Source organism: Ciona robusta, chromosome 2 (genome assembly GCF_009617815.1).
Source record: "Ciona robusta chromosome 2, ASM961781v2".
Lineage (NCBI taxonomy): Eukaryota > Metazoa > Chordata > Ascidiacea > Phlebobranchia > Cionidae > Ciona > Ciona robusta.
In genome coordinates this window covers 6,063,724-6,088,880 of record NC_143236.1, presented here as the reverse complement: position 1 = coordinate 6,088,880, position 25,157 = coordinate 6,063,724, and the positions used below count along the sequence as shown (strand labels likewise).

The 25,157-nt window shown below is 37.7% G+C and overlaps 2 protein-coding genes across 4 annotated transcripts; one reads left to right on the top strand and one right to left on the bottom strand.

The window, feature by feature from the left end:
* Positions 1 to 589: 589 nt before the first annotated feature.
* On the top strand, positions 590 to 15,730 carry LOC149740585 (ATP-dependent translocase ABCB1-like). 3 transcript variants are annotated; one of them, XM_089873163.1, is made up of 26 exons: positions 590 to 738; positions 4,950 to 5,094; positions 5,265 to 5,464; positions 5,679 to 5,822; positions 6,208 to 6,312; positions 7,215 to 7,386; positions 7,526 to 7,650; positions 9,294 to 9,507; positions 9,720 to 9,902; positions 10,240 to 10,356; positions 10,609 to 10,821; positions 10,929 to 11,109; positions 11,236 to 11,463; positions 11,603 to 11,857; positions 12,041 to 12,219; positions 12,352 to 12,562; positions 12,681 to 12,830; positions 12,956 to 13,061; positions 13,231 to 13,371; positions 13,849 to 14,005; positions 14,080 to 14,277; positions 14,336 to 14,448; positions 14,624 to 14,717; positions 14,821 to 14,967; positions 15,153 to 15,322; positions 15,479 to 15,730. In XM_089873163.1, the coding sequence occupies exons 1-26, from the start codon at positions 713 to 715 to the stop codon at positions 15,543 to 15,545; spliced, it is 4,041 nt and encodes a 1,346-aa protein (XP_089729289.1). In that variant the 5' UTR covers positions 590 to 712; the 3' UTR covers positions 15,546 to 15,730. The 3 variants fall into 3 exon arrangements, with proteins under 3 accessions (XP_089729289.1, XP_089729290.1, XP_089729287.1); XM_089873164.1 differs by lacking the exon at positions 590 to 738 and adding an exon at positions 2,889 to 3,106; XM_089873161.1 differs by lacking the exon at positions 590 to 738 and adding an exon at positions 3,152 to 3,611.
* Positions 15,731 to 17,017: 1,287 nt separating this feature from the next.
* Positions 17,018 to 25,157, bottom strand: LOC149740584 (ATP-dependent translocase ABCB1-like). Its single transcript, XM_089873165.1, has 25 exons — positions 25,012 to 25,157; positions 24,663 to 24,862; positions 24,288 to 24,431; positions 24,095 to 24,199; positions 23,616 to 23,787; positions 23,352 to 23,476; positions 22,783 to 22,996; positions 22,386 to 22,568; positions 22,123 to 22,239; positions 21,589 to 21,801; positions 21,335 to 21,515; positions 20,979 to 21,206; positions 20,576 to 20,821; positions 20,206 to 20,384; positions 19,876 to 20,086; positions 19,629 to 19,778; positions 19,398 to 19,503; positions 18,947 to 19,087; positions 18,725 to 18,881; positions 18,453 to 18,650; positions 18,282 to 18,394; positions 18,015 to 18,108; positions 17,762 to 17,908; positions 17,420 to 17,589; positions 17,018 to 17,263 (listed from the first exon to the last, which is right to left on the bottom strand). The coding sequence occupies exons 1-25, from the start codon at positions 25,078 to 25,080 to the stop codon at positions 17,197 to 17,199; spliced, it is 3,930 nt and encodes a 1,309-aa protein (XP_089729291.1). The 5' UTR covers positions 25,081 to 25,157; the 3' UTR covers positions 17,018 to 17,196.

The window sequence follows — 25,157 nt, the reverse complement described above, 5'->3', positions numbered from 1 at the left end:
AGCAACATTATTTTCTGTTAAAATTTTGCAGAAGCACTTTATTTGATGGAAAAGATGATTTAGCCCACCGAACGCGTTTTACGATAGTTGTGCTCACATGGTTGTTAGAAAGGACGTGCACTAAAGGAAAGGCGAGCCGATTATCAATAATTTAAAATCCGACCAACGGGCAAGGGCAAAGACCAAATTTGACAACGCTGTTATGTAGCATTTTATACCTTGTAAAACGCCATGTAGCCTACGCTCTCACCATTGCCAGTATTACCGAACAGACGTGGGATATAACATTTAAGCATAGCAGCTTTTGTGTGTTTTGTTGGATGTAAACTGTCGCAGCACACATAGCTCGCAACAATAGTTTTACGGTAAGGTACTTTACGAGTTAGAACAGCGGTAAGGCTGCTGATACAGTAACCTCAATTAAACTGTTCGCCTATGTTCCCTCTGAGCTGAGGCCTATAGTCCGATACGTACCCCTGCTTGATGTTTTGGTGAAAGCCTATTGGAAATTGGATCGCGTATACAAATGAAACATGAGTGGTTCTTACGCAATTGCGAATATATATGTAGGCTTCCTCTCGTTGAACAGCTCATACGCTTCGTATTCTTCACGGCGAATGCTCTTTTTGTTTGCAGGTAGCCTATAGATTAAACAAATAGATTAGAATAAAGAGCGAATGAACGCAGCAGTCCCAAGAACAAATAAAAGATCATGACGAAAGATATGAACAAAAACAAGTAAGTAATGCATTAAAGGTATATGTTGTAGATATATAGAAATACATAAACCTTACGGCTACGCTAGCTGCTAAAATTGCACCTTTTTGTGCAGAAGCAAAACTGGATATAGTTATGTTATTATTGGCTTTATGTTGTTGCCGTACAAGCAGTCAATTTAAAAAAATCTTAGTTAAATTGTTGTTAGAGCTTCTCACACAAAGTCATACTTACAAAAAATGTAAGTAGGGTGTGGAAAGACGGGACACCTTTAGCTCGTAATATCTAAATATCCTGATCGTGTTTTAAATGGTCCATGGGAGTCGTAAGCATACGGTTTTATATTTCTTTGAATGTTCTTTGTTTAACACAAAATAGGAAGAGAACATAGATTAAAAAAGTGTCCCATCTTTCCCCACTCTACTGGATATAATTTTTTCATTGGTTTAGAGTCCAGAACATATTTTGCCCACAAACTAACCTTTCATAATCACCCATTTCCAGCCATAATTTTATCTCAGTTATCTTTTTCGCTTCGTCACTGGTAATTGTGCGCTTTATTTCATCTTCGCGTTATACTGTCTCTCTAATCATACCCTTCTGCTCTGGCTATTACGAAGGCCAGATACGAAGCGTGTATATCATAAGTACCACGAAGGCAGTAAGACAATTCTTATAGTGCGGTAGCTTGCAGGTTTAAATTAAGAAAATTGGGCATGAGTCTTATAATCTTAGAATAAGTAAATAATCGTAGCACATACTGCAGTCAAATGTATGTGTATATGTGGACAAGTGATTGAAAGTAAAAAGAGATACATTGCAAACTGTTTTGTGTGGTTTAAATTTAATGCTTATTTTAAGCGCTTATATATGTATGTTTCTGATGAACAAAACAATTTCTTCCGGATTTTTCAAGGCCAAAATTTGAACTTGTTCGTGCTTGCGCTTGAAATATTCTCACACGCTGCGTTTACTTTCCCACCCACTGTTTACAAACACATTGCATGTTTGTTTTTGTTCACCTGTCTTGTTATTGTGAACTTTTCTAAATCCCTGTGAAGCGGCTTAAGTATATTCTTGAGAATTTAGAATTGTCACGGTACATAAGAAGGAATTTCTTTGAAGTTCCGAAACCTTATCATAACCTTGGGGGTTGCACAATATGTATAGTACTGCGGGGTAAGATGGGACACGTTTCGCACACATTATCTAAATACTCTGATCGTGTTTTAAACAAGATGCAGGTTCTTTTTGATACAGTTTGATAATTCTTTGATTTGCTTTGTTTACTACCAAAGACGAAAAATTAGAAAGGTGACCCCCATACTACTATATGTTATGTGTGGACGAACAAGTATTTTTAGCGACGTTAAAGCGAGATTTAAGCAATCTTCTGATTGCAGTGGTTTCATATAACTCCGCAAATCTTGCTGCATTTTGTTTATAACACAAAAGGTCACTTATTGAGGCAAGAGCATGTTACAGACGAATGATGCAATACCCAGCAGCTATCTCGTGATGCGTTTTGTTCGTGCGGTAGCTCAAAAAACGCCGGTGGTTCGATGTTTGACCGCGCTTTTGTTCTATTCAACTCTATTATTGAGAAAATAGGCATCACGGGACCTGCACGTGGGTGATATCGAACGATTTCCATTGAGAAAGAGAGATCACGAGTTAGTGTGTTGTAGAACGCTTGATTCGTATGAAGATATGTCGCTAAAATCCCATTGAATTTGAATTCCTGGTTCTATTTAATTTCACATATAAGCAAACAGAGGTAAATCCTTACCCAATAACTGTCTACGTGTAATTTAAAGCACATGATTCTCATAAAAGTGAAATAATAAACCAACTCTCGTGAGAATATTCGCGTTCGGTTGACACGGCTTAAATAACGTAATTTCCACCACTTACGAGCAGAGTGTCGCCAAATGTTCGGGTTAGTTACCACTCAACCATTTCCCTGGTGTATCAGTACGAAGTTAAGGGCGCATAAACTGGTCAAGTTCTTCGCTGCCGAAATTTGCTCATATAGAACAAAGAGATTAGACGTTGTCGATGCTTTATTGCTGCCTAATAACAAAGGCGTCGAAAGTAGAATCCCGATGCTTCTCAAACCCCTCAGGCTTATTTGCACCTATTTCCGCGAAAACGGCCAACGGGCAGACTGGCCCATACTCGGACACCGTGAAGGTCACTTACAAGAATACGTATGCTGCTTGTATACGAGTGCTTGGTCTATAGATTAGATTTCAAATGAGTTAAGAAATTACGCCCTTTTTATAAACAAGTGTATTTAGTCGAACTGCAGACTGGTGGTGTTAAACAGAACGGTTTTGTTTCGTTTATTGCTAAATTTATGTTTGTCGAAGTCATAAGGGACTTACAGGTAACAACACAAATGAATATTAAACGATAAAATGCTCACTGTGTGCTTTTACTAAATAAAAATAAACATCCATTTTAAATTACGCGCTCGCCAAATGCTGATATAAAACATTCACTCCAAGTATTTCAAAAGCATGACTGATAAGTTAAGATTTAAAATGTGACGCTGACAGCGCTTTTCCTGGGTGCATTAGGTTAGCGTTAGACGATAGGTAACGGAGTGAACAGGATAAAAAAGAAACAAGAATACGCCGAGAGGGTGCCCCGGCACAACGTCCCGGCCTATACAGCGCTGCTGTTTACCGAGCCAGAGTGTAACTGAAGAACAGTGCAAGAGCAAATTGGGGATAGGTGTCAGTTATATACTTGGTAGTTTCATGCTTGTATATCAGTTGCGAAGTAAATGTTAATACTTATAGACCGTCTAATCTAAAACACTGCATAGCACTTAGGGAGAGCATATTGAACTGAGTTAAAATGCCGCCGGACGTAGATGGCAGTGAAACGTAAGTAAACAAGCGTGATTTAAAGTACACATAATTGCCATACTACACTACTAGCTTACTGTCATATTGGTAGTACAATAAATTCGTATCCTACTGTCAAAATGCCCTCGTTCGATGTTAATTTAATTTTTTAGCACGCACTCGAGGCATGCGTGACTCACAGTGTCCCCAAATACCAAATAAAAGATACTACCAGCACAAATGTACGTGTTATGTGTTCGCGCCGAGATAGATCAAAGCGTGGCTGCATTTAAATTATTAATGGAGAGTGTTGAATTGTGTTAAGTGTTGTACCATTGCAAATGTACAGTGGCTACAAGACTCTTAAACGTCCTTCATGTAACTGTTAAGTGACTGGTGTGTGAACCCGGATAAAAGATAGAATAACTGAAGCTAAAACAAAACATACGAGGCGTTTAGATGTCGCACACAAAGCCACGGAAATTCGGTTTAGATAAATAATGAGCGTGACGTCATGCCACTACCGGAAGCGTGTCAATTCTAAATTTTAGTAGATAAGTTAGAGAAACGAATGCTGAGACAGTACATGGCGGTTATTTGCTACTGTTTACTGTAAATCTGCAAGGCGCAAGTATATACAGTAAACTAGGTTTTTAGTTTTTTGGTGTGAAAGTGTTTTATTGCAAGAAAAAGAATGACCAAAACTTGCTTGGGCAGCAGTAAGATGCTTGTTTAGTTGTCTAGGTTTAAAAGCCCCTTAAATTCCTGTGACAGTCACTGATTTTCAATGGAATCACGTGTTATGGCGTCATTGGTCACGTGCGAGTCGTCCTGGACTGAACGCGTCTGTGCGCATTTACAGTATATAAGGAGAATAGCTTCGGTCTCAAACATTTGGACAAACCCTAAAAGCTTAAGAAAAGGAATTAACTCAGATGAGGCATTTCCGTTTTCCTTTACCCTCATCGTTCTTTTTTTCATTATCGCTCATTTTCAAACGCAGATTCATCGCGATAAAATTTCCGCTTTAAAGTGCGTGGTGTAGCTTGCTGTTGCTGTTTCCGCCCTATTGTTTAAACTTTGGGGGTTAAGCATAAGAAGTCAAAACAACTTTAAAATAAAACTAACTTACTTTTACTCTGAGCATTTCTAACATTCTGAGTTTTTTTTTAAACTCACATTTTTTTCGCGAAAAATAAATTCTAAGCCGTTTTTCCAAAAATACTATACAATTTGTAAGAATATTCTTTATTAGATTTTACTGTTCAAGTTTCACAACATTTTACCTATTTCAAATTACCATATTTATTTCGCAATTTTGTAAAGTGAGACTTAATTACGCCGAAAATTTATTACTTTTGCTTTGTAATAATTTAGAATAAAGCCAGTAGAAGAAAACGTAGTGGAAACTTCGTTCTCTCGTACCAAAGACGGAAGCACAATGGGCTCCGATAATGGGTCAGATGGAAAAAAGGAAAAGAAAGAGAAAGAGGACGTACCCACCGTTCCCTACTATAAACTTGTAAGTGTCAAAAAAGCATTCTTCTGAAAATCCGAAATCTTTACATAAAATAACTTACAGGGGCGTGTATATTTAGTAGCGAACACAGTTATAATTACGGTGACAAACTAGATATTCTCGAACTTTCTGCATATAATTTTTAAAAAATAATAATTTGGTTTATTTTACAGCTTCGCTTCGCTACTGGCATCGATTACCTTCTGATGACCATAGGAACATTGGCGGCTGTTATACATGGAGCAGGTCTACCCGTCATGTTCATTTTCTTTGGCCAACTTACCACTGAGTTTACAACTTATGGTCGATACTTACAATGCCAGCTACAATATAATATCTGCTACGCAATGAACTTGACAACACTGAACGAATCGTAAGCAATTACTAACAGGGTTTTATGTATGTTATCAATACAGCTAAATTATTCTTTCATTTTCCCCATTTACAAATTAAAACTTATCCCATTCAGCAGTCTTTATTGCATATAGTTCATGGATACTGCATATAGAATGGGTTTTACCTATTAGCACGCCTGTATATATACTATATTATGTAATAAAGTTTATAAAATATCCGGGTATCTTCAGGGAATGGGACACAACAGTAGCTCCTACTTTAAATGGATTCAAGGACGAGTCATTGAAATATGTCTACTACTTCGTGTACATCGCGTGCGCGGTCCTTTTCTTTGCGACCATCCAAGTCGGCTGTTGGTCTTTGGCGTCAGTCAGGTGAACTTTGGTTGCTTAAATTTTAACACTGAATCTAATGTATTTTATCATACTAGATTGGGTTTAGATAAACGGACGTTTGCTCTGCTTGGTTTATAGGGTGGGGGGGAGATGGGACACTTTTCATTCTATTTCCCCGTCCCGTCTGGTTGTAAACAATGCACATTCAAAGAATTATAAAACCGTGTCCTCACGACTCCCAGACCGTTGTTAATTGTTTACAACACGATCAGGATACTGAGATATTGTGTGCTAAAGGTGTACCGTGTTCCTGCATCCTACTATATTCCAGTTTTTATTTTCTTTACCAGGCCTAGTTGTATTGCGTAGCCTACTGCTAGTTTTAAATCGTGCGTAAATCTGAAATATGTTTTTCTACACACAGACAGACGAAGCGGATCAGGGTCGCTTACTTCCGTGCTATTTTGCGGCAGGATATGGGATTTCATGACGTCACTTCATCTGGTGAACTAAACGTCCGACTATCTGCGTACGTATATAGTTATCCTTAAGTATAAATTATTATTACATGTTACATAGCCGTTTTATATTGAAGGATGTCATTAAACATCTTTTACTTTTTATTTAAACTTTTCTTCACGGTATGGTATAAATGTAGCATAGTCTAAATACATAATTTCCGAACATATGCATATGTTTGTATCATAGACACACAAAAAACAAGTATTCGTCTTTAATTGTTAAATGTTTGCATTTTGTGCCCCAGTGCAAACGGTTTTATTTTTTGCACCTCCCCAATTGCACGTACTCGATGCCTTTTACTCGATACTTCTATTTTAAATCCTAATTTTTGGTTAACGATCTCCTTTCAGCGATTCAATATTGTCAAATATTTGCCACGGTTTTATTCTTCTGTTTTACAATTGTTTTATTGCCTCATATATTTCTTTGTTGTGATCGCTTGAATATACCGTTCCCTTGCCGACCACGCGTTGCCTAGTATTGCTGCAAGGTGACGGTAACCTTTAACATAGTTTTTCCCACATTGTCACTTCAGTACAACGAATTATATTGGACAGGTGCAAGGTAAAACTAATCGGTTTATTCTTCTACACTAAATCATACAAAGCCTTCCTGGAACCATAGTTGTTATTACTGGTAGCAGTTACCCTACATTTCTAACTTATAAACTTTATATATAGTGGGGTGGGGGAAGATGGGACACCTTTAGCACAAAATATATAAATACCCTGGTCGTGTTTTAAACAAATAACAATGGTCTATGAAAGTCGCGAGGACAAGGTTTTATAATTCTTTAAATATTCTTTGTTTACTACCAAAATGTAAGAGAAAATAGAATGAAAAGGTGTCCCATCTTCCCCCATCCTACTATATAATACCTTTACACGACCTATACCTTTTCCTATACAGTGACGTTAAGAAGATCAAAGACGGGATTGATGAAAAAGTTTCTCTTACAACCCAGTACCTCAGCATGGGATTAAGTGGTCTCATAATCGGCATCGTGTACGCTTGGAAACTGGCGTTGGTGTCACTGGCAGTCTCTCCATTACTAGGGGTGTCATCAACTCTTATGTTCACGGTAAGTTAAAAAAATATATTTAATGATGATTTTAAATTGTATCCGCTATATTCCTATATGCTCTTGTAAATGTAAACTGAGTTTTGTAAATGTTTGTTAATCACATTAGTATTAGTAATACAACGTGCTATATTTTCAGCTCACTGGGATATACACCAAGAAAGAACTAGCAGCATATGCTAAGGCTGGGTCGATCGCAGAAGAAGCGATATCAGCTGTGAGAACCGTGGTTTCTTTCGGGTGTCAACAGAAGGAAGTTGAAAGGTAATTTCTATGTCCAGTTACTTGCTTAATTTACGCGCGACAAGGCAACGACAGTCGCCATACCGCAGGTGTTCTGTTTCATGCACCTCGTGCCAGCTAACGAGTTATCAGATTTATGTAAATTTATTGGTATTTATTATTTTTTTCTCAGTTCTAAGAGCACCTTGCTGCCAGCATATGCAATCAATATGTCATCCACCCATCGTAAAAATTAAGATGGTTAAAAATAGAAATATTTCCCGCGATAAAATATTGACCTGATGGAGTTCATATGTTTTTACGACAATACAGGTTAACGGTGTTTAAATATTTGAATCGTTAAATCGCCTTTTGCTGGGAGAAACGTTGTTGAGTGTGTTTACTTAGTATTTTGTCGGCTGTTGCGCAACCGATTCGCAAACTTTTTGTATGTCCTGTGGTTTTGGCGTATAGCCTTTTATGGCTGCTTAAGCGACGATATGTTACGGTCATATTGATCAAACATCAACTTGAACTGATGTGTTAAAATAACCTCTAATTGTCCATTGCTAGTCGATCTGCTTGCGAGTAAAATACTAGCGTTTTTTATTTAACATTTTGGGTTTGTAATATTTGAACGCTTATATAGTTCTAGTATGGTTCTCCAAAAAAAACTTTTTGTATGCGGTAGTTTTGAAACGAAGTACAAAAAATGTGCAAGTGCGAAGGTATGTCATACCACCAATGACTAGACTGTTTCAGTGAAGCGTTTATAAACGTCTTCTAAACTTAAACTTCATAGCTGATGAACCTTGCAGCAATTTTGCGGTTAAGCCGAGCATTGGGACATTAAATCTTTTTTAAAATATTTAAAATATGTTTGTTTATTTTAATACCTAGATAAATATTGATAAACATTCGAAATGCATGATATCTTAACTTCGATTAAAAATGTATTAAAAAAGACGTTTGTAAATCATACATAAAAGGCAGTTCGCTTATTCGGTGTTGGGCTATAATAATATAACAACCCATTTCGCTAATTTTTTGCAATACATGGTTTTAGGTACAGTTTGGAAACAGTAGGTGTAAATGCACATTACTGTTTTAAACGCATAACCGCCCGAGTGCGGGCAGGTACATTTTTCTACGACGAACGATGCATGTCCTGCACGCCGTTTTTTTGCCCTATCAGCTCTCTTAAACAATTGCTGATTGTTTGTTGTTCCAGTTGATTGCTTGGGTAATATTTCTAAATGGTGGGTAAATGGTCTGTTCGCTATTCAAGCCCCGATGGAAACCCACTTGCAGTTAGCATTGAAATTGTCACTCTTAGTTTTCTTGTTGTTTTGATATAGTTTAGAGTTTAGACATACCCAAAAGTTGAACGAATAAGGTCATTTTTAAATTTCACGAAACAACTTTTGGAATAAAATACAATTTGGTTTGCTATTTTCGGCCAAATTCTTTACTGCTAGAATACATTTAATAAGCATTTAATAAAACTGCAGAACATCAATAAAATCCAAACTATCTTATTTTCACGAAATACAATTTACCATTTCTTTTACGTTAGGATTAAAAGCGTGAAGTCACATTTCTGATAAAGTAATAAACATAAAGCAGACATATTTGTATTATTAATCAGTACAATCTATAATGCTCTATCTGAAATTTCTTCGCAGATACGCTGGTAATCTTGGAAGCGCAAAAATCGTTGGCATCAAGCGTGGCTTCGTGTCTGGCTTTAGTATTGGACTTCTATACATGTCAATGTTCGGTTTATACGGTTTGTCGTTCTGGTATGGTACCACGTTGGTGTTGAGTGGTGAAATTACTGTCGGAAACATGATGACAACGTTCTTCAACATTCTCATTGCGGCGTTTGCACTTGGAACGGTAAGGTTTTTTGTCTGAAGTATTTTAACTAATAAATAGTGAATTCGTTGTTACAAAATCTGTTATACATATTAGACCACAGCTTTGTATTAAGACTTCTAATTCATGATGTCATCATTCCACCATTTCTTTTTAATAAACGTTAAAAACACGTTTTCGTTACTTCGAATATGGTTTATTGCGATTTCTATTACGTAATCTTTCGGTTCCAGGCTGGCAGCTATTTCGAGTCGTTCGCTGGCGCTAAGGCTGCAGGTGCAAGCATCTTCAGCGTGATTGACCGCATTCCAACTATTGACATCTTTTCTGACAAAGGAGAAAATCCCAACCCTGAAGATGGATCCGTACAACTGAAGGACGTTAAATTTACCTATCCGTCACGTCCAGATACGCAGGTGAGAGTGAGATAATGAACGAGAGAGGAAGAGGGAAAAAAGACGCCTTGGCTGCCATCTTTAACTTAGTATACCAACACCGGGTATTTAATACAGTAGGGTGGGGGCAGTTGGGAAACCTTTTTCATTCTATTTTCTTGTCCCATTTAATAGTAAACAAAAAAACTATAAAACCTTATCCCCACGATTCCCAAATACCGTTGTTAATTTTTTTAAACACGATCAGGATATTATGTGCTAAAGGTGCCCCATCTTACTCTATATATTATAAAACCCGATAAATAGGCACATAACTAAATAAATGTATAGATAAAAAAGCTTTGTTAATTTTAATTAGGTTCTGAAGGGAGTATCCTTATCTATTGAACATGGTAAGACGGTTGCGCTTGTTGGGCAAAGTGGATGCGGGAAAAGCACGATCATTCAACTTGTACAACGATTTTATGACGTACAGGTAAATAACTAAACTAATAATTGAATAATCAAGTATAAAAGTGTTGTGAAATCACTGTTAAGTGAAAAACAAGTTATCAGTTAACACATTTGTCTGCGGTTTATGTAAAACTGTTTCACAAATTTTATATCTTGGGATTCCTTTGTATTACACTGTTTTCATTCATTCATTCATTCATTCATTCATTCATTCATTCATTCATTCATTCATTGATTCTGTTAACTACAAATGTTTGTGTTGATTAATTTATAGGAAGGTTCAGTCACCGTTGGCGGAAAAAACGTGACGGACGTTAACGTTCGAAAACTGCGGGAACTTATCGGGGTCGTCGCTCAAGAGCCTGTGCTGTTCGCTACAACTATTGCTGAGAATATCCGCTGGGGGCGCGAAGGAGTAACTGACAGGGAAATCGAGCAAGCAGCCCGACAAGCAAACGCATACAACTTCATCATGAAGCTACCCAATGTAAGGTTAAGCGAAGATCAAATTAAATAGCAAAAGAATTGGAAACCTAACATAGTCATTCTTGGAAAACCGTGTATTCTAATTTACTAATATTTTATTTGTTTTAGAAATTTGAAACGTTAGTTGGCGAAAGAGGTGGTCAAATGAGCGGAGGACAAAAGCAGAGGATTGCTATAGCTCGCGCCATCGTACGGAATCCGAAGGTTCTTCTGCTGGACGAAGCAACGTCCGCTCTCGATACAAAAAGTGAATCGATCGTTCAACAAGCACTGGAAAAAGCATCTGCAGGTAAGCATCTTATTCTGTCGTATTTTAGATTTTAAGTCATAATATGTGCATTGATATATCATGTATATGTGGACGACGTGTTCTTCATTTATGTTATTTCTATATCATGTAAACTTTTCCTTACAGGTCGCACTACAGTGGTTGTGGCACACCGGTTGTCAACCATACGAAGTGCTGATAAAATCTTTGCTTTTCACGAGGGATTGCTGAAAGAAGAAGGAAGTCATGAAGAACTCCTCAAGATCAAAGACGGAGTTTACAGCAACCTCATTAACATGCAAGCAGGAAGAGAAAAGGAGGAGGAAAACGAAAAACTCCCGGATCCAGATGAACTGATTGAAACGGATATTCCCGGTTAGCATTGCAATCCAACTTATATGTGATATTGTCTTGTTGAAAAAACACCTTTCAAATTTGCTATAGAGTTTGTTCAATTCGTTTAAGTTCAACTACAGTTAAAGCTAAAGTTAAAACTGGTTAATAAATCTTACAGAAGTCCAGTTTTCTTCCGACGCATCACAAAGACGAAGATCGCGCACAATGTCCGGCTCATCTGTATCGAGTCTCATGAACAGAAGGGGTTCAATGACGCTTGCGAAGACTTACTCACAACGATCCAACAGCAAACAAGTCAACGGAATTGGACACGAAGTCGAGAGCAAAGACGACGAAGAGGAAGAGGACATACCAGATGTTGGATTCGGTAGAATTCTTAAGTTGAACCAGCCAGAGTGGTATTACATGGCAGGTTAGAAACTTAGTGTTAATGATGTTAATAAATTCCCTTTACGTTTTAAAATATAGAATTGTAGATTTGCTTTGGATCATTGAGTACAATATTTAACACAGCATTTATCAGTTTAAATTTACTTAAGCTAATGATTATATATTATTATTCATATATATATTGTATACACAAGTATTTTTACAGGTGGATGTGTGTTTGCTGCAATTGCTGGAGCCGCAGATCCGGTGAATGCGATTTTGTTCGCTGAGGTTCTTACCATATTCACGCTGACCGACGTTGAAGAACAAAAGGCGAAAGCAGTCTTGTACGCTCTTATTTTCGTGGGTGTTGGAGTCGTCACTTTTATTGCTTACTGTTGCGAGGTTGGTTAGTAAAATATGCAAACCTTACAGTTTTACCGTTTTTTCACGACTTTGTAACATTGGTGTTTATAAGATGACCATGTTAGATGCGTGCTTTTTAACATATTTAAATGTACATGTTCCTTTTTCAAGGCGACCCTTTTCGCCAAGTCTGGCATGGAACTTACAGTTCGACTTCGCAAGATGGCTTTTCAAGCCATGATGAGACAGGACATCGCATACTTTGACGACCATAAACACAGCACTGGCGCACTTTGCACACGACTTTCAACCGACGCTTCAAGGGTACAAGGATGCACTGGTGTTAGGATTGGAACCGTTATAAAGAACTTCAGCTCACTTGGTGAGTCCTAACAGTATAAATATATACAAATATTTAATTTATGAAACAGATAACCCGGCTCATAAATTCTTACTTTTTTGTCTTTTTTATCGCAACACCTTAATTATTGTGGTTGCAGGTGTCGCACTTGGAATAGCATTTGCATATGGGTGGAAACTTACATTACTAACAATGGCTTTTATCCCATTCCTTATTCTCGGAGGCTTGCTAGAAATGCAGCTGCTTATCGGAAAAGAAGAGAAAGAAAAGCAAGCTTACGAGGGAGCAGGTATGTTATGATGTCATCATGACGTCACCAGCGTGGTTTATTTTGTTACTATTATGCGTTGTGTATAAGAAATGTTATAGGCATGTGAGTTAGTGATGAACATTTGATACATAAACTACTTCCAGGTCAAGTAGCAGGTGAAGCCATAAATAACATACGTACAGTGGCCTCTCTGACCAAAGAGAAAACGATTTACGAGCTTTACACTGAACAACTTGTTGGACCAGTGAAGTGAGTTGCCTATAAATTGTTGATGTTAATACTACAACCATCGTTACCGCAAAATAGTCTCGAAAACAATGACCTAAAGTCGTTGTCCTGCCACGTATGAAGCAAGTTACATGCGCTTCATCGGCTTCTGCATTTTTGAAAAGAGATTGTAGCCGTTTTACTTTAACAGGAAAGCGACCCAAAAAGTGCTGCTGGTTGGGCTTGGCTACGGATACTCCCAGTGCGTGCTGTACTTCGCATATGCCGCTGTGTTTCGACTTGGAATCGAACTCGTTATTCTGCAAGATATGTCGTTCGAAAATGTCTTCAAGTAAGAGCTGAAAAATGGATTCTTAAGTTTTGAAATTAATACTGTAAAGTTTGTACTTAGATTTATTTACATCTCCTCACAACACAACCACACATAAAATTGAATGAGAAAAAGTCAGACAGAGGAGCTGAGAGCTAAAAAGACAAAATCACGAATGCAGAACATAAAAGCCAAAAGACACATAATAATTTGGGAGGGGTACCACTTACGTAAGGACCAAAAACAAACATGACCTAACAATCACAATAGAATAAGCGATGTGGGTTACTCTATACGTATATACTGTATAGTGACTAGTCTATAACTTATTTTCTTAAACTAAAGGAGTATGTTTGTTATAACAGGTTGTTTACCAATAAGATTTGTTTGTTTCTGTACTAAAAACGCGAGGTTGCAAATATCGTTTTTCACGCAACTCATTACTTCAACGTGACAAACATTTATAACTAGTCGTTTAACAACTGTATGATATCTCAGGGTACTGACGGCTGTTATATTCGGAGCCATGGCTGTGGGTCAGAATAGCTCGTTCGCTCCAGATTTCGCCGAAGCCAAAGTATCTGCTCGACGAATGTTTGCACTATTTGATCAAACCCCTGAGATTGACGCTTACAGTGATGAAGGCGCTTCACCGGTAAGACTGTCCACAGTACACTAAAACATAGCTTGGTTTGTATTTTGCATTTTTTATATCTATGTGTTATCTAGGCACATTGCAAAGGTGAGATCACTCTTAAAGCAGTTCACTTCCGCTACCCAACCAGACCAGACTTACCGGTGTTGAAAGGCCTTGACGTGACGATCAAACCCGGTCAGACATTGGCTTTGGTTGGCCAATCCGGATGCGGCAAATCGACCACAGTGCAGCTGGTGGAAAGGTTTTATGACGCAGAAGAAGGGCAAGTGGTACGTAACAATTGACATTGTCACGACGCAGTTTCTAACAATTATCCAACCGATTTAGTTGATTGACGGAGTTGATGTCAGGAAACTTAACGTGAAATGGTTACGACAACAAATGGGACTCGTTTCACAGGAACCCATGCTTTTTAACCAGAGCATCAAAGAAAATATTTTGTGAGTTTTAAAAGATAAAGTTGTTGGTATTTTAAAGTCAGGCAGTAAGTATGTCAATATTGTACACCATTCAAAACATCTGTGTGTATGGTCACTGTCGCAGTGAAGCTATGGCTGCAACTGCCCATTTCTCGTATGTTTATTACCGACATATTTTAAGCATTACCTTACATAGGTATGGCGACTGTGCACGAACACCAAGTGACGAAGAAATAGACGAGGCGGCTAAAAACGCCAATATCAAAAATTTTATCCAAGATCTGCCGGAGGTACGCTATTTCTATTTCTACAAAGTGCTCTTGTATTTTGTTCTTCGTACAATTAAACCTGCTTATTTTATCAGATAAACCTAATAATGATTATGTACAACAGAAATTCGATACGATGGTTGGTTTGAAAGGCGGCCAGTTATCTGGTGGTCAGAAGCAGAGAGTGGCCATTGCAAGGGCACTCATCCGTAACCCGAAGATTCTTCTCCTTGACGAAGCCACGTCAGCGCTAGATACCGAAAGTGAAAAGGTCGGTTTACGCTTAACTTTTTAATACATTTTTAGAACTCTTTTCTGTGATATGGACATTGTAGAAGGCTTACATAAACGCATATCATTTTTTAACAAGAGCCCTATGTCACTATATTAAGCAGACCACATTGCAGGGGTTCTTTGTACTTAATTCACATTTTAAACTTTGTGTTCCATATTAAGATCGTTCAAGACGCGCTAGATGCCGCACGGAAAGGTCGAACCAGCGTCGTAGTTGCGCACAGACTCTCAACTGTGAAAAATGCGGATCAGATCGCTGTAGTGGACAATGGTGTCGTGGTAGAAATCGGCACACACGAGCAACTTATTGCGGCCAAGGGCCCATATTTCAGGTATATATACTGACAATGTAAAGTGTTCAAAGTCTGCTTTGATTTTGTGATATTGAAAGCGGTTGCTTGCCTATGTTCAGCGACTTTATATCTAATGACATCTGTACTAAACTCTTCAATCTAAACATCAGTTATTTAGGTTTATATTTTTCACAGTTTGGTGAACGCCCAACTTTCCGAAAAAGATCGTAACGGTGAAGATTTTCTCGTGAAACTCAAGTGAAGAAACCGCCAACTTAACCTTTTAGTTTGTTTAAAGTTCTATATTAAGTAAATAAATATTTTAAGTTAGTGCAAAACGTGACTTTTAATGTTCCCCGCCCCACGTTATATAGTGGAATATATACTGACACTCGTTTATTGTGTGCGTTATTTAATTGAACATAAAATTAAACGTAAAGCATTTTCTGTGATTTTCGTAAAACTTTTTGTAAGTTTTGTTTTTCATACACGAGGTGTATTTTTACAATTTTTCCCACAACTAAAATTTTTTGGGGGATGAGTAAAGATGGGACATCTTATTTTATTTTATTTTCTTAATTAATCGTAAGCAAAGAACTTTCAAGAAATTATAAAACCGTATCCTCACGACTCTCATGAACCGTTGATATTTGTTTAAAATGGGGCCAGGATATTTGAATATTATGTGCTAAAGATGTCCCGTCTCCCCCCACTCTATATATGCATAACTAGATTGCACATTTGGTGTCCATAATTAAAGCGCCCCAGCTAAAGAAGTTTAATCTAAAGGTTGGATCATGAAGGAAAAAGAAAACTCCCAAAAATAAATTCTATGAATAGATCACAGTGAGCTTTTTCAGGGGCACACTTACGGATAACATAGTTAATACATTATACAAAGTATCATACTATTATTATAAAAATATGATTATAAACAAAAACATGTACAAATTGGTTCAACTAAATAACTCTATAAGAAATAGGTGGTTTAGTGAATGTGTTTAGTTTATAATGTTGATAGCAAATTGATTGGATTCAAGCAAACACCAAGCTCAGTAAGCATTGAAATGTGACATAACAAACCATCACTCCAATACTAAACTTTCTATGCAAACTCAACCAGATTTGCTCGTTCAGTCGCATCAAAACCATCAATGAAAAAATATCCGACAGGTAGCCTACTTTCTAGTTTTCATTTATACTAACAACCATATTAACACTAACGCATTCTTCGCAACAGGACACTCATCATTCCCCTTGAGCTCCGCACCCAAGATCAATACCCTGAAAATTGTTGATCATCACAGGACACATTTTTGATGAATATTTCCTCCGGCAGCATAAGGGCGCAATTTAGACTCCCTTTTTATTTAGTTTGGCAAAAAAAACAACAAATAACTAGCGATCAAATCTTTTAAGAAAATGAATGAGTCACTTTGATAGAATAAATAAGTTACATAAAGTAGGGTGGGAGAAGATAGGACACGTTTTCATTCTATTTTCTTGAGAATTATAAAACCGTATTCTCACGACTCCCTAAGGCCGTTGTTAATTGTTTAAAACACGATAAGGATATTTGGATATTATGTGCTAAAGGTGTCCCATCTTTCCCCACAATACTGTATATTTAGTTATCACAAAAAGTTTAAGGTTGATTATATATTAATACTTTTCATTTTTTGATAATTAAATCAATCCATTATTGACTAGCTGGAGGAGCACACCACAACTGCGCTTGGCGTTCATTTTTTATTTTCTATCGAATAATAGACACAAATAAAAAAGTGTTCATTGGCATTCCACGCAGACGTAGGGTAACGAACATTAAATAGTCACGTTTTGCACCAACTTAAAATATTTATTTGCTTAATATAGAACTTTAAACAAACTAAAAGGTTAAGTTGGCGGTTTCTTCACTTGAGTTTCACGAGAAAATCTTCACCGTTACGATCTTTTTCGGAAAGTTGGGCGTTCACCAAACTGTAAAAAATATAAACCTAAGTAACTGATGTTTGGATCGAAGAGTTTAGTACAGATGCCATTAGAAATAAAGTCGCTGAACATAGGCAAGCAACCGCTTTCAATATCACAAAATCAAAGCAGACTTTGAACACCTTACACTGTCAGTATATATACCTGAAATATGGGCCCTTGGCCGCAATAAGTTGCTCGTGTGTGCCGATTTCTACCACGACACCATTGTCCACTACAGCGATCTGATCCGCATTTTTCACAGTTGAGAGTCTGTGCGCAACTACGACGCTGGTTCGACCTTTTCGTGCGGCATCTAGCGCGTCTTGAACGATCTTGATAAAGAAAGTTTAATGAGTGGATTTTTTTAAGAGTCGGTCCCGCTTCAATTCTACAATGTGACCCCTGCATAACCATTTTAAAACAAAACAAATAATTAAGTAGCAAATGAATGTGTCGACAGGAACATGTTCTGAACATTTTTAAGAAACTTAGGCTTAAACAGACCTTTTCACTTTCGGTATCTAGCGCTGACGTGGCTTCGTCCAGAAGAAGAATCTTCGGGTTACGGATGAGTGCCCTTGCGATGGCCACTCTCTGCTTCTGACCACCAGATAACTGGCCGCCTTTCAAACCAACCATCGTATCGAATTTCTGTTGTACATAATCATTATTAGGTTTATCTGATAACATAAGCAAGTTTAAATGTACGAAGAGCAAAATACAAGAGCATCACTTTGTAGAAATAGAAATAGCGTACCTCCGGCAGATCTTGGATAAAATTTTTGATATTGGCGTTTTTAGCCGACTCGTCTATTTCTGCGTCACTTGGTGTTCGTGCACAGTCGCCATACCTATGTAAGGTAATGCTTAAAATATGTTGGTGATAAATATATGAGAAATGGGCTGTTGCAGACATAGCTTCACTGCGATGGTGACCATACACACTGTTTTTGAATGGTGTACAATATTGACATACTTACTGACGGATCTTAAAATACCAACGACATTATCTTTTCAAACTCACAAAATATTTTCTTTGATGCTCTGGTTAAAAAGCATGGGTTCCTGTGAAACGAGTCCCATTTGTTGTCGTAACCATTTCACGTTAAGTTTCCTGACATCAACTCCGTCAATCAACTAAATCGGTTGGATAATTGTTAGAAACTGCATCGTGACAATGTCAATTGTTACGTACCACTTGCCCTTCTTCTGCGTCATAAAACCTTTCCACCAGCTGCACTGTGGTCGATTTGCCGCATCCGGATTGGCCAACCAAAGCCAACGTCTGACCGGGTTTGATCGTCACGTCAAGGCCTTTCAACACCGGTAAGTCTGGTCTGGTTGGGTAGCGGAAGTGAACTGCTTTAAGAGTGATCTCACCCTTGCAATGTGCCTAGATAATACATAGGTATTAAATGCAAAATACAAACCAAGCTATATGTTTTAATGTACTATGGACAGACTTACCGGTGATGCACCTTCATCACTGTAAGCGTCAATCTCAGGGGTTTGATCAAATAGTGCAAACATTCGTCGAGCAGATACTTTGGCTTCGGCGAAATCTGGAGCAAACGAGCTATTCTGACCCACAGCCATAGCTCCGAATATAACAGCCGTCAGTACCCTGAGATATTACGGGTATTAAATGACTCTTTTCACCCATGTGCCACATAGAAGTAAAGTTCTTACTTAAACACATTATCAAACGTCATGTCTTGCTGAATAACAAGTTCGATTCCAAGCCCGAAAACAGCGGAATATGCAAAGTAGATGACGCACTGTGAGTATCCGTAGCCAAGACCAACCAGCATCGCTTTTTGGGTCGCTTTCCTGGAAAGTGGAATATTTACAATAGCTTGTGAAGATAGCTTTAGATTTTTGGTCATTATTTTTGAGACACCATTGCGGTATCGAGTTTTTTAGTATTAACATAATTGATATAGATAGCATTTGGGGTGAGATGGGACACATTTATTGTATAATATTCAAATGTATTAATCGTGTTTCAAACAATTAATACTACTCTATAGGAGTCGTTAGAATATGGTTTTATAATTCACAAAAAAATTAAAAACGGGACAAGAAAATCGAACAAAAAGGTGTCACATTTTCCCCACCCTACTATATATGGGCAACTCACTTTACTGGTCCAGCAAGTTGTTCAGTGTAAAGCTCGTAAATCGTTTTCTCTTTGGTCAGAGAGGCCACTGTACGTATGTTGTTTATGGCTTCACCTGCTACTTGACCTGGAAGTAGTTTATGTATCAAATGTTCATCACTAACTCACATGCCTAACATTTCTTATACACAAAACGTATAATAGTAACAAAATAAACCACGCTGGTGACGTCATGATGACATCATAACATACCTGCTGCCTCGTAAGCTTGGTCTTCTTTCTCTTCTTCTCCGATGAGCAGCTGCATTTCAAGTGCACCTCCGATAATAAGGAATGGGATAAAAGCCATTGTCAGTAATGTAAGTTTCCACCCATATGCAAATGCTATTCCAAGTGCGACACCTGCAACCACAATAAGGTGTTGCGATAAAAAAAGACAAAAAACAGCGGCGTTATCTGCTATATATATGAATTCACTTGTATTGCAGTTGGGGCTTACCGAGTGTGCTGAAATTCTTAATAATTGTTCCAATCCTAACACCAGTGCATCCTTGTACCCTTGAAGCGTCGGTTGAAAGTCGTGTGCAAAGTGCGCCAGTGCTGTGTTTATGGTCGTCAAAGTATGCGATGTCCTGTCTCATCATGGCTTGAAAAGCCATCTTGCGAAGTCGAACTGTAAGTTCCATGCCAGACTTGCCGAAAAGGGTAGCCTTGGAAAAAGTGAACATATTCTAAGAATTGTGTTAAAAATTGTCTTGCACTGTTTTTTGCCAATGTTACAAGGTTACAAAGAACTGGTAAAAACGTAAAGTTTGATTATTTGCCCAACCTCACTACAGCAGGCGACAAACGTGACAACTCCAACGACGACGAAAATGAGACCGTACAGGACTGCTTTCGCTTCCTGCTCTTCAGCGTCGTTCAGCGTGAATATGGTAAGAACCTCAGCGAACAAAATCGCATTCACCGGATCTGCGGCTCCAGCAATTGCAGCAAACACACATCCACCTGTAAAGAAAAACGTGTGTATTCGATATGTATGAAGATTAGTGTATAAACATTATCTTAAGTAAATTTAACTTGAAAAATAAATGATTTAAATATTGTACAAACGCAGATATATCAAAATACGTATCTACAATTCTATATTTTAAAACGTAAAGTGAAATTATTAACATCATTAACACTAAGTTTCTAACCTGCCATGTAATACCACTCTGGCTGGTTCAACTTAAGAATTCTACCGAATCCAACATCTGGTATGTCCTCTTCCTCTTCGTCGTCTTTGCTCTTAACCTCGTGTCCAATTCCGTTGACTTGTCCTTGCTGAGAGTAAGTCTTTACGAGCGCCAAGGAACTCCTCCGGTTCACAAGGCTCGACACAGAAGAGCCGGATATTGTGCGAGATTTTGGTTTCTGATGTACGTCGGAAGAAAACTGGACATCTGTCATCGTAGGAATATTTTAACCATATTAACACGACTCTAACTGTCGTTAAATGTAAACCTGTCATACTATTTCAAGGTAAATTTTTCGAACACAGACTTTCCAACCAGAATAGATTACATAGAAAATATAAAATGCATTGCAATATATGCTAACCGGGAATATCCGTTTCAATCGGGTCATCTGGATCCGGGAGTTTTTCGTTTTCCTCCTCCTTTTCTCTTCCTGCTTGCATGTTAATGAGGTTGCTGTAAACTCCGTCTTTGATCTTGAGGAGTTCTTCATGACTTCCTTCTTCTTTCAGCAATCCCTCGTGAAAAGCAAAGATTTTATCAGCACTTCGTATGGTTGACAACCGGTGTGCCACAACCACTGTAGTGCGACCTGTAAGGAGAAGTTTACATGGTATATAGAAATAACATAGATGAAGAACACGTCGTCCACATATACATGATATATCAATGCACATATTATGACTTAAAATCTAAAATACGACAGAATAAGATGCTTACCTGCAGATGCTTTTTCCAGTGCTTGTTGAACGATCGATTCACTTTTTGTATCGAGAGCGGACGTTGCTTCGTCCAGAAGAAGAACTTTCGGATTCCGTACGATGGCGCGAGCTATAGCAATCCTCTGCTTTTGTCCTCCGCTCATTTGACCACCTCTTTCGCCAACTAACGTTTCAAATTTCTAAAACAAATAAATTATTAGCAAATTAGAATACACGATTTTCCAAGAACGACTATGTTTTGTTTCCAATTACATTGGGTAGCTTCATGATGAAGTTGTATGCGTTTGCTTGTCGGGCTGCTTGCTCGATTTCCCTGTCAGTTACTCCTTCGCGCCCCCAGCGGATATTCTCAGCAATAGTTGTAGCGAACAGCACAGGCTCTTGAGCGACGACCCCGATAAGTTCTCGCAGTTTTCGAACGTTAACGTCCGTCACGTTTTTCCCGCCAACGGAGACTGAACCTTCCTATAAATTAAACAACACAAACATTTGTAGTTAACAAAATGAATGAATGAATGAATGAATAAATGAATGAATGAATGAATGAATGAATGAATGAATGAGTGAATAAATGAATAAACGAACGAACGAGCAAATAAAGGAATAAGTGAAAGAATGCATACAAACAGTTTGGAAGGTAAAAAAGAATCTCAAGATATAAAAACTTGTCAAACAGTATTATAGATAAACCGCAGACAAATATGTTAAATGATCAATGGTTTTCTACTAAACATTAATTCATCAACACTTTTACTTGATTACTCAATTATTAGTTTAGTTGTTTACCTGAACGTCATAAAATCGTTGTACAAGTTGAATGATCGTGCTTTTCCCGCATCCACTTTGCCCAACAAGCGCAACCGTCTTACCATGTTCAATAGATAATGATACTCCCTTCAGAACCTATAATTGAAATTAATTAAGTTTTTGAATGTGCGTATATATCGGGTCTTATAATGTTAAATAAAAAAATTATATATATTGGTATGCAAAGTAAAAATGGCAATCAAGGGACTTATCTTTCTCTTTCGTTTATATCTATCTCTAACCTGCGTATCTGGACGTGACGGATAGGTAAATTTAACATCCTTCAGTTGTACGGATCCATCTTCAGGGTTGGGATTTTCTCCTTTGTCAGAAAAGATGTCAATAGTTGGAATGCGGTCAATCACGCTGAAGATGCTTGCACCTGCAGCCTTAGCGCCAGCGAACGACTCGAAATAGCTGCCAGCCTGGAACCGAAAGATTACGTAATAGAAATCGCAATAAACCATATTCGAAGCAACAAAAACGTGTTTTTAACGTTTATTAAAAAGAAATGGTGGAATAATGACGTCATGAATTAGAAGTCTTAATACAAAGCTGTGGTCTAATATGTATAACAGATTTTGTAACAACGAATTCACTATTTATTAGTTAAAATACTTCAGACAACCGATATCTTACCGTCCCAAGAGCAAAAGCCGCAATGAGAATGTTGAAGAAAGTTGTCATCATGTTTCCGACAGTAATTTCACCATTCAACACCAACGTGGTACCATACCAATAGGACAAACCGTATAAACCGAACATTGTCAAGTAGATGAGTCCAATACTAAAGCCAGACACGAAGCCACGCTTGATGCCAACGATTTTTGCGTCTCCAAGGTTATCAGTGTATCTATACGAAGAAAGTGCAAGGATAGGAATGTTATACCAAATATAGAAAATTGAAAAAAGGTTTCTTCATATATAGTACAGTGGGGGAAGATGGGACACTTAAGCACATTACCAATTATTTCCCAAATAAAAATACATGTCGGTTTTTGGGTAATAAAACTAATTAGTATAATATCATTCCTTTATTAATTGACAAAAATTCCAAAAAAACTTACTATACAATTTTATACAGATGTGACCTCACGCTTTCAACCCTGCAGTTGGAATAACCAAACCCGACAATGATAAACCGAATTTCAATATGTTCCATTATTATTCATGGATAACTGCGTTGTGTAACCGGACACTGAAATTACCTTTCAACTTCCTTCTGTTGACACCCGAAAGAAACCACGGTTCTCACAGCTGATATCGCTTCTTCTGCGATCGACCCAGCCTTAGCATATGCTGCTAGTTCTTTCTTGGTGTATATCCCAGTGAGCTGAAAATATAGCACGTTGTATTACTAATACTAATGTGATTAACAACTGTTTACAGAACTCAGTTTATATTTACAAGAGCATATAGGAATATAGCGGATACAATTTAAAATCATCATTAAACATATTTTTTTAACTTACCGTGAACATAAGCGTTGATGACACCCCTAGTAATGGAGAGACTGCCAGTGACACCAACGCCAGTTTCCAAGCGTACACGATGCCGATTATGAGACCACTCAAAGCCATGCTTATGTACTGGATTGTAATAGAGACTTTCTCAGCAATCCCGTCTTTGATCTTCTTAACGTCACTGTATTAGAAAGAATTTAGGTCTCGTAAAAGGTAACAGCTACATATATAAAGTTGGAACTAAGGCCTAAAATCGCTACCATCGCTGATAAATATCAACCAGTTTCAAGGTTGTTTTTGAGAAGTGCATAAAAGAATAATGCGTTTAGCATCAAAACTTCTCAGAGTCATGGTCATTACTGGTGAAAGTAATAAGTAAAAGTGATCTCAGTTAAAATAAGTTGAAGTACTTTACCGACATCCTTCAATATAAAACGGCTATGTAACATGTAATAATAATTTATACTTAAGGATATAACTATACGTACGCAGATAGTCGGACGTTTAGTTCACCAGATGAAGTGACGTCATGAAATCCCATATCCTGCCGCAAAATAGCACGGAAGTAAGCGACCCTGATCCGCTTCGTCTGTCTGTGTGTAGAAAAACAAAATTTAAAATTTTAGATTTACGTACGATTTAAAACTTTTCAGTGTTAAAATTCAATTAGCCAAAGTTTACCTTACTGATGCCAAAGACCAACAGCCGACTTGGATGGTCGCAAAGAAAAGGACCGCGCACGCGATGTACACGAAGTAGTAGACATATTTCATAGCCTCGTCCTTGAATCCATTTAAAGTAGGAGCAACTGTTGCGTTCCATTGCCTAAAATTACGCGGATATTTCATAAACTTTATTACGTATTAGAGCATATACAAGCATGCCACCTTTGGGGTGCAAATAAAAACGCATCTAATACAAAAGACCCAATTATTCATTACCACACGCATTTATATTACAAACAATAGAAACTACTAAAAATGATAGTTTAAAAAAAAACGCTATATTTTTTATTGATCACATATGATACATGAAACCCAGTAAGTAATGGCTTACGATTCGTTCAGTGTTGTCAAGTTCATTGCGTAGCAGATATTATATTGTAGCTGGCATTGTAAGTATCGACCATAAGTTGTAAACTCAGTGGTAAGTTGGCCAAAGAAAATGAACATAACGGGTAGACCTGCGCCATGTATAACAGCCGCCAATGTTCCTATGGTCATCAGAAAGTAGTCGAAAACAGTAGCGAAGCGAAGCTGTAAAATAATTCAAATATACCGAAAATATACATTGTAAAAACATATGCGTTAATGCGTAAAAGCTATACATATACTGATATATATGGGGGGTTTTCACCGTTACTATTTATAAACCCGTGTAAAATTGTGAATTTTGGTACACTTACAAGTTTAGAATAAGAGACCGAGGGCAGCTCCTCTTTCTCCTTTTCATCTGACTCATTGTCGGAGCCCATCGTGCTTTCGTCCTTGCTCTCAGAGAACGAAGTACATTCGTCCTCCACAGGCTTTACAACCCTAAATTATTACAAAC

Coding starts and splice junctions, on each gene's coding strand:
- LOC149740584 (XM_089873165.1), bottom strand. CDS start 25,080: ATGGGCTCCGACAATGAGTCAGATGAAAAGGAGAAAGAGGAGCTGCCC. Junction 24,200..24,287: donor TGGTCTTTGGCATCAGTAAG/GTAAACTTTGGC, acceptor TTCTACACACAG/ACAGACGAAGCGGATCAGGG. Junction 22,240..22,385: donor CGTCACGTCCAGATACGCAG/GTTAGAGATAGA, acceptor TTTCAATTATAG/GTTCTGAAGGGAGTATCATT.
- LOC149740585 (XM_089873161.1), top strand. CDS start 3,583: ATGCCGCCGGACGTAGATGGCAGTGAAAC. Junction 10,357..10,608: donor AACGATTTTATGACGTACAG/GTAAATAACTAA, acceptor ATTAATTTATAG/GAAGGTTCAGTCACCGTTGG. Junction 13,372..13,848: donor TCGTTCGAAAATGTCTTCAA/GTAAGAGCTGAA, acceptor ATGATATCTCAG/GGTACTGACGGCTGTTATAT.